This window comes from Ixodes scapularis, unplaced genomic scaffold (genome assembly GCF_016920785.2).
Source record: "Ixodes scapularis isolate PalLabHiFi unplaced genomic scaffold, ASM1692078v2 PGA_scaffold8__174_contigs__length_109621045, whole genome shotgun sequence".
Classification (NCBI taxonomy): domain Eukaryota; kingdom Metazoa; phylum Arthropoda; class Arachnida; order Ixodida; family Ixodidae; genus Ixodes; species Ixodes scapularis.
Window position 1 is genome coordinate 108,896,226 of NW_024609883.1, and position 14,706 is coordinate 108,910,931.

General features: G+C 45.5%; 1 protein-coding gene across 1 annotated transcript; it reads right to left on the reverse strand.

Moving 5' to 3' along the window:
* Nucleotides 1-184: 184 nt before the first annotated feature.
* Nucleotides 185-13,383, reverse strand: LOC8054045 (inactive selenide, water dikinase-like protein). Its single transcript, XM_029977925.4, has 6 exons — nt 12,827-13,383; nt 12,612-12,715; nt 9,817-10,079; nt 8,547-8,737; nt 3,166-3,378; nt 185-1,328 (listed from the first exon to the last, which is right to left on the reverse strand). The coding sequence occupies exons 1-6, from the start codon at nt 13,089-13,091 to the stop codon at nt 1,144-1,146; spliced, it is 1,221 nt and encodes a 406-aa protein (XP_029833785.1). The 5' UTR covers nt 13,092-13,383; the 3' UTR covers nt 185-1,143.
* Between the last annotated feature and the right edge of the window lie 1,323 nt (nt 13,384-14,706).

Consider the following 14,706-nt stretch of genomic DNA (forward strand, 5'->3'; position numbering starts at 1 on the left):
ATAACCGGAAGTTTTTAGAATTTGCACAAACTTTCTGTAATAATCCAGCAAAGTGACCGGGCCTGAACTATTAGGCATTTTACTTGGAAAGCAAAATTAACACTTGGTGCAATGTTGGCACAAATTTCATGCATTTTTGGTGAAAATGTACCGGGGCACAGCAGGGTAAGAACTTGGGCGCAAGTAGTATCATGTTTTTTATTTCTCTGCGGCAGTCTTCTTTGAGCCCGTGAAGTTGTGTGCCTCCGTTGAATTTCCAACTCATGATTTATATTAAGCTCGCCATGCACTCAGAATGCCCTATGGAATGAAACTTCTTGTAGTCGAAGCAGTTTCGCACCACAATGACGTGCAGCTTTTGCAGAAGACATATTATACAGTACTTAAAATAAAAATAATAAAAACACAAAGGACTTTCACAGACAGCTGTGCTCTTAGGGTTGTCTGTGAAAGTCTTTCGTGTTTTTATTCCTTCTATGTTAAGTGTTCATGATCGCAACACATTCACCTCAACCAATACATATTGCAAATGGCAGTCTACAAGAAACAAACAAAAAAGTTCCCTTAGGTTCTTTTACTGCAAAGAAATGTACTTCACGGAACAGCACGTTGAAAAGTATGTAAAAATAACAAAGGAGCAGCCAGACCCTTCTTGTCCAGTTCTTTTGCACCCAGACAACACAAGTGCAGAAAAGAAAGTTCACTCTTATGGTGCGTACTTGAAGAGGCATTCATTCCTATGCAGACTCACTCACAAGGACATGCAAACACACGCACAAACAAACATAAAAAAAAAAAAGAAAGCTGTCAATGGGTCGCCGAGCAGCGGACGGCAATCCACGGACGATTCTAACCAGCCTCATCCATAGGACGCCGTCAGGCATCGAGTATGACACTTTGACTTCAGGAGACAAATTATTGACCAGTGCAAGTCGCGCTCAGCAGACGACGAGATATCCAAGAGTCTCGTTGCAGTGGTTTCCAATTGACACCACACACACACAAAAAAGAGGCCAGCCAGCCACGTGCCTCCAAGAAGTCATAGATTGTCCACATGTCTGCCAGCCGCAACGTCCCAAGGACGTCCTCAGGATGCCACGAGTGTGGTCGGTCGTTAGAAAAAGATCCATTCCGGTCGTGCGGCTACCAAAGCTCTCCGTCCTTGTCCTTGGACGGCACCTCAATGACCCGTGGTTTGTCAATGATGCGTGCGGTGCGGCAGCCCTTTTCAACGATGCCGATGATCCAGGCCTGGTAGCCCTCCTGCTTCTCAATGTCCTTGCAGTATGCAGCTGCTTGCTCTCGGGGCAAGCAGATCAGCAGGCCCCCTGCAAAACGAGCAACATTAATGCTGTCATCTTTATGGTAAGCTATTCCGCCGTGTTATGGTGCCTGGAGCGCGCCTCCGACCGGCGCATTTACCGCGCCCCAAAAAGTGGTCTTTCGATTTCCGCCCGACGACATCACAAAGGTGTCGCGTTGTCGCCGGCCACCATTCCGACGGTGTCGCAGCAGGGGTGGTGCATGTGGCAGACACCCGTTCTGCCGCAGGTTGCCAGTCGCGGAAGCTTGGGCAGCAAGCAGTTGAGACACCACGACGACAGCGACGCTCACATTCTCTCGTGCCTTTTTCAAGAACCTCTAAAACCAAACGCCAGGACCACGACGTTCCACAGCGTGACACTCCGGTTTTTTTAAGACAACTCCGAGCTTGCTAAAATTGACTTTCTTTTTTCGCCTTCTAAGGGGACCCAGATGTTCAAGGTTTTCCAGAATTTTCAGACGAGCATTTCTTCAGAAAGCACAGTGTGCGAGAACGAGCGGAAAATATCAAAACAAATTTTAGCCGAGAGCCTAAAAGAGGGGTGTGAGATTTACACGTCACCCTTAATGCCGGCGAATGCGGACGGCAAATACCGTGGCCAATAGCTTGTACCACTGGGCATGGCATCACATGCACGATCGATTGAATGACAGTTGAAGCGATCTGTGGACCAAAGCATCATCTATTGAAATCAGAGCCAGGCACTGCCTGGGGTAGCTCTGCCATGTTTGGTGCTGCAGGCTTTTCTTGGCGTCGTGTGTCTAAGCTCAAAACCGAAGCATCTAGAAATGGTATCGTGTGATCGGGTGGTGCACAGAGTCCCTAGCAGAAAGAAACATTGTACAACTTTCGTGCGGTGGTGAAAGCAGCCTGTCGCCCTCGCAGCCACAGACATAGCCTGGTTGGTTGCAGACTGTTTACAGATGGTCACGCATGCTCGTATGCTTTACCGTAATGTATGCAAACAGACAATCATCCGAAATTATTGGGAGATCGGCAGGTGACGAGGCACCGAAAACTTAGACGCCCAAAAGTACCATCTTTGCCGAAGTCCTAGACCCGTGCAGGCTGCTTTTGTGATGTCCAACATAGATTCTGCTTGGATATGTTATCAGAGTTCCCACAGATTCCTATACTCCGCGACAAATTTTCTTGGCAATGCAGTGGAAGGTACGTCCCGCGTTCCCTCTCCCATTCTGAGTGTACGCAGGCTTTCCTCCTCTCCCTGGAAAAAAGGGAGGAGGAGAGCCTGCGTACACTCAAAAAGGGAGAGGGGACGCGGGACGTACCTTCCACTGCATTGCCAAGAAAAGTTGTCGCGGAGTATAGAAAAAAAATCTGAGGGTTTCCTAAGACACGCTAAAACTTTTAAAACAATATGCAATTTTTTTTTATTTTTTTTTTTAATTTTTAGAAGCTGCAGCAGTTCAGCTATTTTATTGGAAAACCATAACACAGAGACCTGTTCTCCTAAAGTGGTGTTTCCGCACAAATGTAAGAGCTGTACCTGCCTGCCACTTCTTCTAAATGCTTCGCACTGTTTGCATTTTCTCTTCACAGGTTTCTAATGGCCGTTTCACTTCAGAACATAAGTAACTTTGTTCACTGGTGCCTCTGCCTTCTGAGCACGATGCATCTACTGAAGTGGTCGAAGTATTGATAGGAACTTTTGAGTCTTGTTCTCTGTTGTTTTCCATGCCAGTAATTTTCTCACCAATGAGGTGCATTTTCAACTTATATTCTAGGATTTCCAAAGTCTCCAAGATAATAACATTCTAGCATGACAGAGACGCGTTTCGGGCATTGCAGTTCTACCGCAGGGGCGTCCGGTGGAAACTCACCCGAGGTCTCGGGACAGAAGCCCTGCAGGAGCTGGAAGGTGGAGCCGCAGGCCTTGGCCACGGCGGCCATCTTGGAGAGGACCGGCAGGTTGTGGATGACGAAGGACACCTCGTTCTTCTGGACCCTGGCGAGCAGCTGCGCGTGCCCCAGGAGGCCCCCGCCACGCACGTCCGTGGCCCCGTGGGCGTTGTACTTGTGCATCAGGACTGCCGCTGCGTCCCAAAGACTGGTGTCAAAATTCCCCTTTCGGAACTTTGCGTGCCCGAGGGGCGAGAAACGGGCGCACGGCTTCGAATCGCAACGCTTCAGTCTGGCCATTGTAATCACCATCATCTGCCATACTAAGGCAGTCTTCTGGTGGTCAATGATGAACGAGTTAACCATTTCATTTACTTGAAATACTAGAGGCCTACAAACCCCGATATGGTGCCAAACGCGCAGAGTAACAAAAATCTGGTCTCGGGAAAAAATTACCTTTTCTGTAAGCATGTTTTCGAAATATTGCTCGTGATCTACATTGGGCAACATTGAGCAACCCGCAAGTTGGCATCTAAATACATTCAACGAGATGGGGCCGATCAGAGCATATTAGTAGAAAAGGGAGTAAAGGAAGCTGAGAAGAAATTGTGGGAAGAAAGAATGCAGGGGAAATCAGCTTTAACAATATGCACAAAAAAAAAAAGAAATAAAGAAGGAGCAGTCGTATGATAATTCAGTGGGGAGCTCATTGCTGTTTGAAGCTAGAACGGGGGTGCTAAGAACAAAAACATATAGGGCTAAATTCCAAGAAATAGACACTCTATGTGACATATACAAATGCGAAAGGGAAACTATAGAACATGTAATTTTAAGGTGCACGGGGCTCCGTCCCACCCTCTCGGGGGGGAATGAATACGGATTTGGAGGGGGCACTGGGATTCGCAGACAAGGATGGACGAATGGATAGGGAAAGAACTGCAATAACGAGGAGGAGGTTGGAAGATTGGTGGAAAAGATCTAGGGAGGAGTGAAAATACAGGTAAAAATAAGCAATGGAAAAACTTTAAAAGGGGGGGGGGGGGGGGGGGCGTGTTTAAACAAAATTTATAGAAATTAAAAAAAAAAAAGGATGACGAAATGTTAGGTTAGGTGGTGCAAGCTGCCGCCCGTTCCAAAGGGTATAGCCATTACCCTCCATCCACTCGGGTATAACCAAATCTGTAATATTTGCGCCGTTCTTTCTTCTCTGAGTTTTTGAGGCCAGTGGTGCAAGCCATCATACGTCAGATCCACTGTCAGCTTTGGTTTTGAAGGACGAGCGACGTGTTTTGAAGATGTATTTCAATCCTTTACTGCTAGCGCAGGTATCCTTGCCCATGCAACAGAGGGCGCTAAATTTACTTGAGGCGCACCTGGCACGGGAGAAAATAAATCATTCTTGAGTTGTTTCTCCTGGGCAATGCTGGGCATCAAAGAGTTAAAGATGAGCCCAGAAAACAGATGATTCAAGAAGTTGTGTGATCGTTCAATTCATACTAGAGTCCAACCAATCTGTTGGCATGAACACTACACAACAGTTAATCACTTCAAGATGAACTGTAATACTCATACTCTTTTAAGTGCTGTCATAGGCACGATTGCAGCAGGTTTGTTAGCACTAATGCACTGCGGAGAAACGACACCCACGAAGCAGACACTGCAATTCTGCATATTTTTCTCCACTGCAATGCAACTGCATGCTTCAAGAAAAAACACACCTTCAGAAAAGAATGGTGCACTTGAGCGCATGGCCTATTTACCGTAGAATATTGTGCATCCGTCCATTCCACACTAAGTACCCATTCCCAAATTTGTGAAATCTGAGAAAATATGCACAGTACATCGACATGGAAAATTGATGACCGGACAGGCGCCTATCACCCCTTTTTTCGCGGTTGTCTCTAAATTGTGGGTGGGTGCTTGCCCAGTATTTTATGGTATATAGAAAAAAAAAAAGACCGCAACTTGCTGGATGTTGAAATCTTCCTTATAGTAAAATTTTAAAGATTAACCTACGGCTGTTACGCAAGAATATGTTAGCTAGTAAGATTGTGCAAATATTCAAATAGTGCCAGACCATGTTGTATGTGTCTCTTCTTCGTCCGTGTTTTTTGTGCTTTTCATTCCTCTACTTCAAATAGTGATCTCGAATAATATGATATTTGATATTCACTTCGAGATGAAGCGCAATATTTATATTTTTCGGCATGCTGATCGTGGCGGGTTAGTCCTGCTGAGCGGGCTTCTTGCCGAGCATCAATGCACTGTAAAAGTACTTGTTGTTGGACTAGTTGGCGATGACTGTTTTGAACCACGGTTAAAAGCGCTAAAAAGACGAACACAAGAGAGAAGACAAACACAAACCCGTGTTTGCCTTCTTTCTTGTGTTCGTCTTTTTAGCACTTTTAAGCATGGTTCAAAACATCAATGCACCGCGGAGAAGCAACACCCGCTAGGCTCGCTTCTGCGGGTGCTGCTTTTCCACAATACACCGGTGCTCGGAAAGAAGCGCACTCAATGGGGCTAACCTGCCACGATCAACACTTGGAAAAGTACAAATATCACAGTCGCATGCTTAGGAGGAAAGTCCACTGGTGGAATTCGCACGCATGTGCCTGGTGTATTAAAAAAAAAGACAATAAAGGTAATGTCTATATTTATATTGCAGTAAAATATTTGTTATTGCCTTTTCTTTTCGAATTCGAGATTCAAGAAAGGATATTTGCATATAGCAAGATTTTTAAATCCCCTTGATTAGTAAAACTGGGCATCTCTGGACTCTCTGAGGGCACAGTCCATAAGTATAGTTACATTAAAATGAACTTAGCTTAGAAATGGACAAGTGGAAGCATGGAAAGAACCTTCAGAAGTTTAGCTGGGTTTTTAGAAGAATGATGCAGTAGTGGAAAGCTTGAAGAAACTGTTCGATATTCGATTCGAAAATATTTAGCCAAAACTATGATTCGCTTCGAATTTTCTTTGAACTCAAAATCTACTATGCACACGTGCCTATTAGGTAGTAATATCTTTACAAGCTACCTAATGCCTTGATTGTGCTTGCTTATTCAAGTTTGAGACCAAAGAATGAAAATGTGAGTATAGCAAGAGGGTTTACAAATCCCCTCTATTATGTATAGCTGGGCATCACTCTATCAATCTCTCCTCTACTTGCCAGTATTCGAGGCCATAATCAATAACTTAAAATTAACTGAGCTCAGCAGTAATCAAATGTTTGGGAGTCGTAACAAGTTCAGCTGGAATTTTGTCTGAGCTTAGTGCAACGTTTGCGAAAGACTTTAAGAAATGCAACTATTAAATTTAAAAAAAAATCAACCAAAATAACTGTCTCCTTCTAACTTTGAACCCACTATTTGTACATGCCTAGGATTCAGGCCTTATCAAGTGCTTCTTAATTTTTCCCCTTTCCTTAAAGGGGCGGTGCAACGATTTTCGGACTTCGGTCAAAGATTTCTGGAAGTTGCTTCCAGACACTTCTGAAGTAAAGAACAGAAAACCGATTTCGCCTGCGTGTCCTAGTTGCTGCGTAAAAAAAAGATAAAGAGTGGCAATTCGGGCACCCCTCAACTCACTCCCAGTCTTCAGGGTCACACCTGGTCGCACTCCCAGTGACGTCATTCGGAGAGCCGTGTAGCTTCCCGTGTGCTATCTCGGAGGACGCTTCCCCTCCCTCTCTCTGCGTACATTAGCGGGCGCTATGCTGCAGCTTAGAGCCGAGCGAGGTCACGTAATCTTTCCGCCGTAGTTCCTTCGGCTGCCACTTGGGGCTGCAGGTGGGGGAAAAAACTCGACTTTTGCTTTGCGATTATGCAGCGGAATCGCGACATTTTTAATGAAGGAAGTATTTTCTCTATCCTCTGGGACACGATAAACAACGTAAAAATGACGAGATGCAAATTGTTTTAATCATAAAATCGTTGCACCACCCCTTTAACGAGCACGGCTCTCTCGTGCTCGGTTTGCCCGGATCCGCTGGCTTCGTTTTACACCTCCAGCCACATGTTTGTGCGCCGTTTGCATCGAGGTTTGCACCAGTGTTACAAGCAGCGGCTGATGCAGCGGAGCATCTCGTTTAGCTCGGAAATATTGCTCACCATCGTAGGCCAACATGCTTCGCTCATGATTATAGATGGACCCCTAATTTGGTTTGTGTGCTTCTTTTCCTCTTTCCCCGTGGCAGCGATTTTTAAGAAGAATGTGAAGCCGATGTCACATCGTCGTTCGTGACAGCCGTGTACTCTTCCACGGGTCTGGAATGCACTCGCAAACGTGACAATTTTTGCAAACGCTATGTCGATTTTTTGGACTCGGAGAGCAGCAGTGGGTCTGACGGTGAAGCCAGATTATCATATTTTAGTTCAGATGACCCGTGCTTCACCACATTGAGAAACCGCTTCGTTCAAGGGCAAGTCAGCCATGACTTGATTTTTAATACATGAAAATCTTTTTGAGCTGGAACTCCAGTTTTCGCAGACTTTTGCTGTAAAAATGGAGAACATTTCGTATACTCCAAACATTTTTTGGCACTTCTCTTTCGAGATACAGTGAAACCCATTTAGAATGAACCTACGTACAGCGAATTATTGTCGATATCGAACTCGCGGAAAATTTAAATAAAATTGCATGTAAAAAGTACTTTTTATAACGAACAACACATTGGCTATATCAAACTTTTCCCGCCGTGAAGGCTTCCAAAAGCGCGTAAACAATCGTCTTCTAGCCTGTCCTTCCCCCTCCAAAAATGTAGGAAAGCGAAAAAATCCCAAAAGCTCAAGCCGCGAACAAAACTGAGCGAAGAGAAGCGATTCAAAAGGGGAGAAAGCTAAAAAACACTCTGCACACACGCACAAAAAAAAGAAAAAAAAATCTTTTCATCCCTAAGCGGTTCCCGCAAAGAAAGAAAAGCTATTCAGAAGAGAAAATGAGCTAAAACAAATCTGCACTGATGCAAGGAAAAAAAAAAGAAAAAATTCCAGCGCATTGTACGGAAGCGAAGGGATGAGAAAGAAAGAGGAGCTCTCGCCCTCCAACGAACGCATCATGGAAGTTCTTTATAAATGGTTTTCGCTATATCGAACTACTTGCTATATCGAACTGATCGTAGCGTTTCCTGCTGTTCGTTATAAACGAGTTTGACTGTATAGCCCTATTTTTACCCAGTCTGGACCAACCTTTGGAAAACAGTTGTGACTGTTTTTATGTTTGCATCATTGAAAAGCCCATTTATTTAGCTTAACTTCAAGGTACGGCATCATATTGTAAACCTGATAGTTTCACCGGGAAAAAAGCTTAGCGAAAAGTCACACTAAAGAGGCATTTTCCCTGTATCTAAAGCAAGGCTCACCGGTGCGGTTGAGGCGGGCCATGGAGTCCCTGGCACGGTGGCAGGCCCTGCGCACGTCCTCTTCTCCCACGACCAGGCGCACCCGGTTCCAGCGCTCGGGCTGCTCCAGCCACTGCTGGGCGCTCACCGCCACCTGGCTTCCCAGCGGCTTCGTCAGCACCAGCACGTCCCCCACCACCGCACAGTCCGCCCTGGGCACCCCAAAGGACCGCGCTCTGCTCGCATACATGGTCTCCAAAAAGACAGCAAAAATAAACGACATGCCGCCAAGTGCTTATTCTCTGCCGCAATGTAGCACCAGCGGCCCCAAACTAAATGCGAAAGTTTCAGAACTGGCCATTGTCTCATTAAAAGGTTACGAGTGATTCTCTCAAAATTTCAATGGAAAAAATGGCGGCAAATAGAGTCCTTGAGTATGAGCTGAATTACGCTGGTTACCAAGAATGGGCCCCATTTTCCCCTAAAAATTTTGAAGAAATCACCCATAACTTTTTAATAAGATGACGGTTTGTCCTAAAATCTTGCCGTTTGGTTCGAACCGCTAGCGCTACATTTGGGCAAGGAATAAACATTCAGCGATGCTTAGTTAATTCTGCGGTGAAAAAACCTCTTAATACTTTAGGGGTGACATGCTATACAAAGAAAGAGACCCCACTCCCTACTTTTAACGCAATCTATCGAATGTGTGAGGTACCCTTTAGAGTTTTTTTAGTGTGCGTAATGCTTGCTTAACTTTCCTCTTTACACGCTTACTTTTGTAGAAAAGACTAAACAGAGCGCAAAACTATAACTTTATGACATTTCACGTTGCAAGCTTTCCCGTCGCACGTTTTACATTGAAAGTGTATGTTTTGTGCTGTAAGCTTTCCTACCCAGACATGAGCTTGCCAAACCCTGGGCAGTTCCGACGAGCCCCGGTGCAAGCTCAGGCCCGAGATTGTATTAAAGTTAATCCGAGATGAGCTAGGGGTGTCTATACCTAGTGCGGACTGTTTGGAAGTTTAGGAGTATGGCTCGCGAGTTTGTTTTTGTCCTACCGGAATCGCCCGGGGAAGTCCGCTTTAGCTCCAGTATGCTTCCAGCAAACGAAATGAATCTTGTGATCCAATCCAATCCAGTAAGTAAAAAAATAGGTTGTCGACGGAACATAGCAGAAGCATGCGTCCACGTAACGAGTTTCCACGAAACATGGCACTGTCAACGAAACGTGCGCCCACAGAAAGCTCTTCAGCAAGCGTGTTTCAATGAAACGATAGGGACCCGCACTCACGGCACGAACTCCAGAGCGTGGCAGCAACTCGTGGCGCATCCGCCGACGATGAGCCACGGGTTGAGGGCAGTCTGTCCCCCCGTGACCCTTGTGCCCGCCAGCACAGCCGCGTCCCTGAACCCCTTGACCAGGAGCGGCACGACAATGTCCCGCTCCTTGTCGCTCAGCTTGCTGCTCACCGCCAGCACCAGCAGAATGTTGTCGCAGTCTGTCACTCCATGGGCGTACAGGCCGCTCAGCACGCTGGCGCAGGCTATCTTGCCCTGCGCACCCACACCGCAAGGGCCTTGAAACCGGTAATTCCCAACTGATGTCGGCACATCCTGGTTATCCGGATGTTTTTCTTTCTATAGTCACCGAGTCACTTAAAGGGCAGCTCCGGCGGTTTTTTGAGCTACCCACACTAAACATGTTTTTGAAATACCAAGGCTTTACTCTTCCCGGCATGCTCTTGGTTATCTATAAGTTCAGAATAGCTACTGAGAAAACGGCAAACAAACGTAGTGCCAAAACCAACATTAAAATGTTCCCGCGCTCTCCAGCGGGGTGACGTTGCATGTTGCTTGACTCGCAAGTCGAGCAGGCGGTATGGAAAATGCGGTATTTCGTGCATTCTTTTTCGTTTTACTGTTGTGAACTTCTCCAGCACTGATTCCACACCATCAGACTTAGTGTAACCTGTCGGGAACAAGCCGTACTGCCCCATATTACACCATTTGACATCACATTTTCAGTGTGGCCCATTGAGCCTCTCAGCCTCTCCCAGACTAAAATTAGCATTTCAATAACTCTGGATGGAAAAAAAACAATTTTTTTTATTTGGAAGTTGGGTTTAGATTTGTCTATTTATCTGTCAAATCAATCTTGAAGTAAATCAGTGACTATCAAAACTGGCATAACTACAGCAAGATGTCAGTTAACTGCGTCATTCCAAGAAAGCACTGTACTTTATGTTTTTATGCATGCACAACTGTTTAGTAAATTAAAAACCCGCTTCATGGTTGCTTGCTGAACTAGACTGGAGATGATTACAAATATTGGTAAACAAGTTTTTGCTGCTTTCATCTATTAATAATGTTTGTATCTCTGCCAGTTCTGAAATTTCTGTGTGTTTTAGTAGCTTTACAAATTCATAATACTATATCACTCTGGAAGGTTGCACAATACAGTGCTGTCTCGAGCCAATATTATTTTTCGAGGGTAACTGGAGACACCTCAAATGTAGCATAGTAAGAAATATTTGGCTCCATTCCACCATTAAAGTTCCCAATTGTAGAGGGCATGCAAGAAAGGTCCAAGCCATGTCTTTAGAGCGCAGCTCTTAGGCGTCCGTTTCCGGCTTGAGCGGCGTCGGCATAATCGTGCGGTGCATTATGGGACATTTCCCATAATGACATCATAGATGACGTCACGAGGGTCACCAGCGACGTCATGGATGATGTCACATGTGACGTCCCGAGGATCACCAGTAATCATAGATGACGTCACGCGTGACATCACGTGTGACGTCACAAGGGTCCCCAGTGACGTCATAGACGACGTCACAAGGGCCACCAGTGACATCATAGATGACGTCACGAGGGTCACCAGTGGTCATAGATGACGTCACAAGGGTCACCACGCATTGCACCATGGGCCAATTTTTTCTGCTAAATTTCGCAAGAAAATTTCCCCGCTAAGTTTAACAGAAATTTTTCCCAGCTACATTTAGTGAAAAATTTTCCCCTCTAAATTTAGCAAAAAAAATTCCCCATTAAATTAAGCAAAAAAATTTCCCCCGCTCAATTTAGCGGAAAAAGTTCCCCGCTAAATTTATATCAGAAAAATTTCCCCCCCCAAACTTAGAGGGAAATTTTCTCCTAAATGGGAGGCAAGCAGGAGAGGAGGAGTGGAGGGTATAAATGAGAAGGAGGGGCATACCCTCTCTGTACCTTCCGCTCCTCTTCCTCAAGAGCTGCGCTCTAATTCGGCACTACAGGGGATTGTAAATGTCTTTCCTTTTCTCTTTTTTCCACCGCAGTAATAAATGATGCATCACCGAACGATCAGATGTGCCAAAGTATCATGTACCACTAAAAGATATAGAAGCTATGTTTTGACATTGTCACTGCTAGGCGCACTATGACCTATGTTGCTGCTGCGCCAGAAAACTCTAAATTCATTCATGTCACTGCTAAAGTGGTCCCCATTCCCTCTAGTAAATTCTAATAATCTCCCAGGTGTTTGTGGACTCTATTGGTCACCATGGGTCCATTTTAATTATTTTAAAAATCGGTTTTATTTTTTTACTTAAAGGAATAGAATGTGCCAAATTATTATTTTTATCATTAAAAAAACTGATAGTGCTACATTCAAGTGAAGACTGAACATTTGGTGATGCATAGTTTACTTTTATAATGAGAAAAATAATTCTCATTCAGCACTTAAGATATGGTCATTGGTGCCACCTCCAAGAAATCGAAATTAATTCAACCCGAAACAGGGACTTCATATGGAAAGCAACGAACATCCTGTTACAGCTATGAAAGTTGTGCAAATATATTCAACGTGACTTTCGTGCTATTACCACTATTACTGTCACACCGTTGTCACGAGCACAATTGCTCCAATAAATATACGATTCGTCCCCACGCTCTCCGACAATCATATACCCCCTAGGTCGAGTTCAGCAAAATACGTGCAGCGTCAGAAACTCCACAAACAACGACTGTCGGGCAAAAAAAAAAAAAAAAAAAAAAAAAAACTAAACAAAGTAACGCAGAGCACAAAAAAGAGCAAGTGGTAGTCACGCTCACCATAACGTAGGGGTCTTCAACAAGTGGATACAGGTAGTCTACCGTCTGTACCAGCGACAACCCATTGTGCCTGAGCGGAGTGACGCTGCAATCTAATCCAAGCCCTGCGTGCGATTAAAAGAAAATAAAAATCCGCAATTTTGTAACAGTTTTTAAAGTCTCCACCGCGGTCCCTTCTAGGTAGGGACGCCGCGGAGTCCACGTGCGATACTCACCCGATCGTGCCAGCCCCAACTGCAAATACTGACATTGACCGGTGGAATGTCCCCCGTTGCCTTCGTTCAAGAGTCCCTCCAGGAGTTTAGTTTGCGCTTCCTGGGGGACTTTACACCCTCATCCTTTGAGGTCGGCGAAGCGCGTCAGTCGGAAAGTGGGGTCCAGTTGGTGAGCGGCTGGATCGAACGGTCCCTGCACGCTCGTCTCCAGCTGCACAGTCGCGTCGAGAACAGCCTGCTGAGTGTTGTTGTTGTTGTTTTCCATACTGACGGGAACGGACGAAAGTGGGGTCAGCAGGAAACTCGGTGGGGGCACTGAGTACGGGCGCTCGACGCCGGTGTCCGGAAAACCAGAGCCCTTCGGCCTCTCTCGGAGATCAAGATGGCGACCGCGCGTTCTCGCTGGGATGGCGTGCTTCGCGAGCTGTCTTCCATTGGTCGGCGTGTGTTCACGTGACCACACGGGGCTCCAGGTGCGCCGCCGGGGGTTGTCGGAACCGGGGTGCTCGCGCGCCACGCGGGTGCGCGCTTTCTCCTAAAAACGACGCTTCCCGTTTGAACTCGTTGGCGCGCGCGCCAAACGATGAAACCTAGCCAGAGGCTTGCTCAAAAGAAAATTGAGCAAGATCTCATTTGAGAGAACATTAAGACAAAAAGCACCGTCACAGGCGCTAGCCCTGTTAGTGCGTTGAATGACATATCTCCAATCCTATCGTGTCTGAATTCTTCTAGAGAAAATCAAGCCCACAGCCGTTATAAATGTTGCATGAAAAACCATATGGCCACAGTCAAGCTTGGCACACCTTTAAGCGATCCTGTAAACTTTCCTTTGATGCAGAAGCGATTTCAGGTCTCGCATAAATTACTCTTGATTTCCTATGTGGAATTGTTGGTTAGTTTAGATTTAACTCCTTGATAACGCGAAGAAAAAGGATCACGGTTGGGCGCCGCACGTGCTCCCGAAGTAGGTTTGCCGAGAGAAGCGTGCTTGCGCAATTCGTGTGAAGCACGTTCTGCTTCCTGCAGGACTTCTGCCGCGGCTGTCGCTTCGCCGCAGTACACCGGACCATGGGGGAAGCGCACTTAACGGTTGTAAAGAAAAGCCCAAACAGCGAGCGGGGTTGCTGTGCTCGGTACGATGGTCGAATCAAAAGCTCCCATTTTTTCACTCTTGCTTACCATAACGATCTGAGCTGAGCATACGGCAGCGCGTGTCATTACAAAGTGTTCCCAAACGCCCTACAAGCGTAAAAAAGAAGAAAAAAAAATCGCATAAAGAAGTTATTGAACGGAGTGCATTTGAACTTTACACAAAGGTGTATATAGGTGGTGCATTTATCATACTGCGATTTTATAAACGCAAATAATAAATTTTTTTTTTTTTTTTTTTTTTTTGATGGGAGGAATGCAGCATAACTTTTGTTTACGTTGCTACTCACAAGGGGGATCGGCGGCCTGGTGGGCTAGCGCACACCAGCTGGAGCACGTGGAGCGAAAGCTCGCGCTGCGGAACCCAGGAATCTTGGGCTCAATCCCCACCCCTGCCCGTTTCGATCTGGATGAGCATCGTACCGGCGTGCGGAAATTTATCACTACGGCGTTAAAGAGACACTGACACCCCCCATTTTTTTTTTTTTTTTTTTTTTGTCAGGCGATTTATTAGGGTGTCAGAAAACTACCCTATAAATATTTCGCTACAGCGTCACGTATATTTTTATTGAAGTAAAAAAAAAAAAACGGAACTTCTTGAAACCGAAACCGAAACTGGACTGCTGCGGAAGTCACTTATTTGTGATACTTTTATTTTCCCAATTAACGTATTGCAGCTTTCTAAAAAATATATATATATATATATATATAGGCGTTATATATAATTTTTT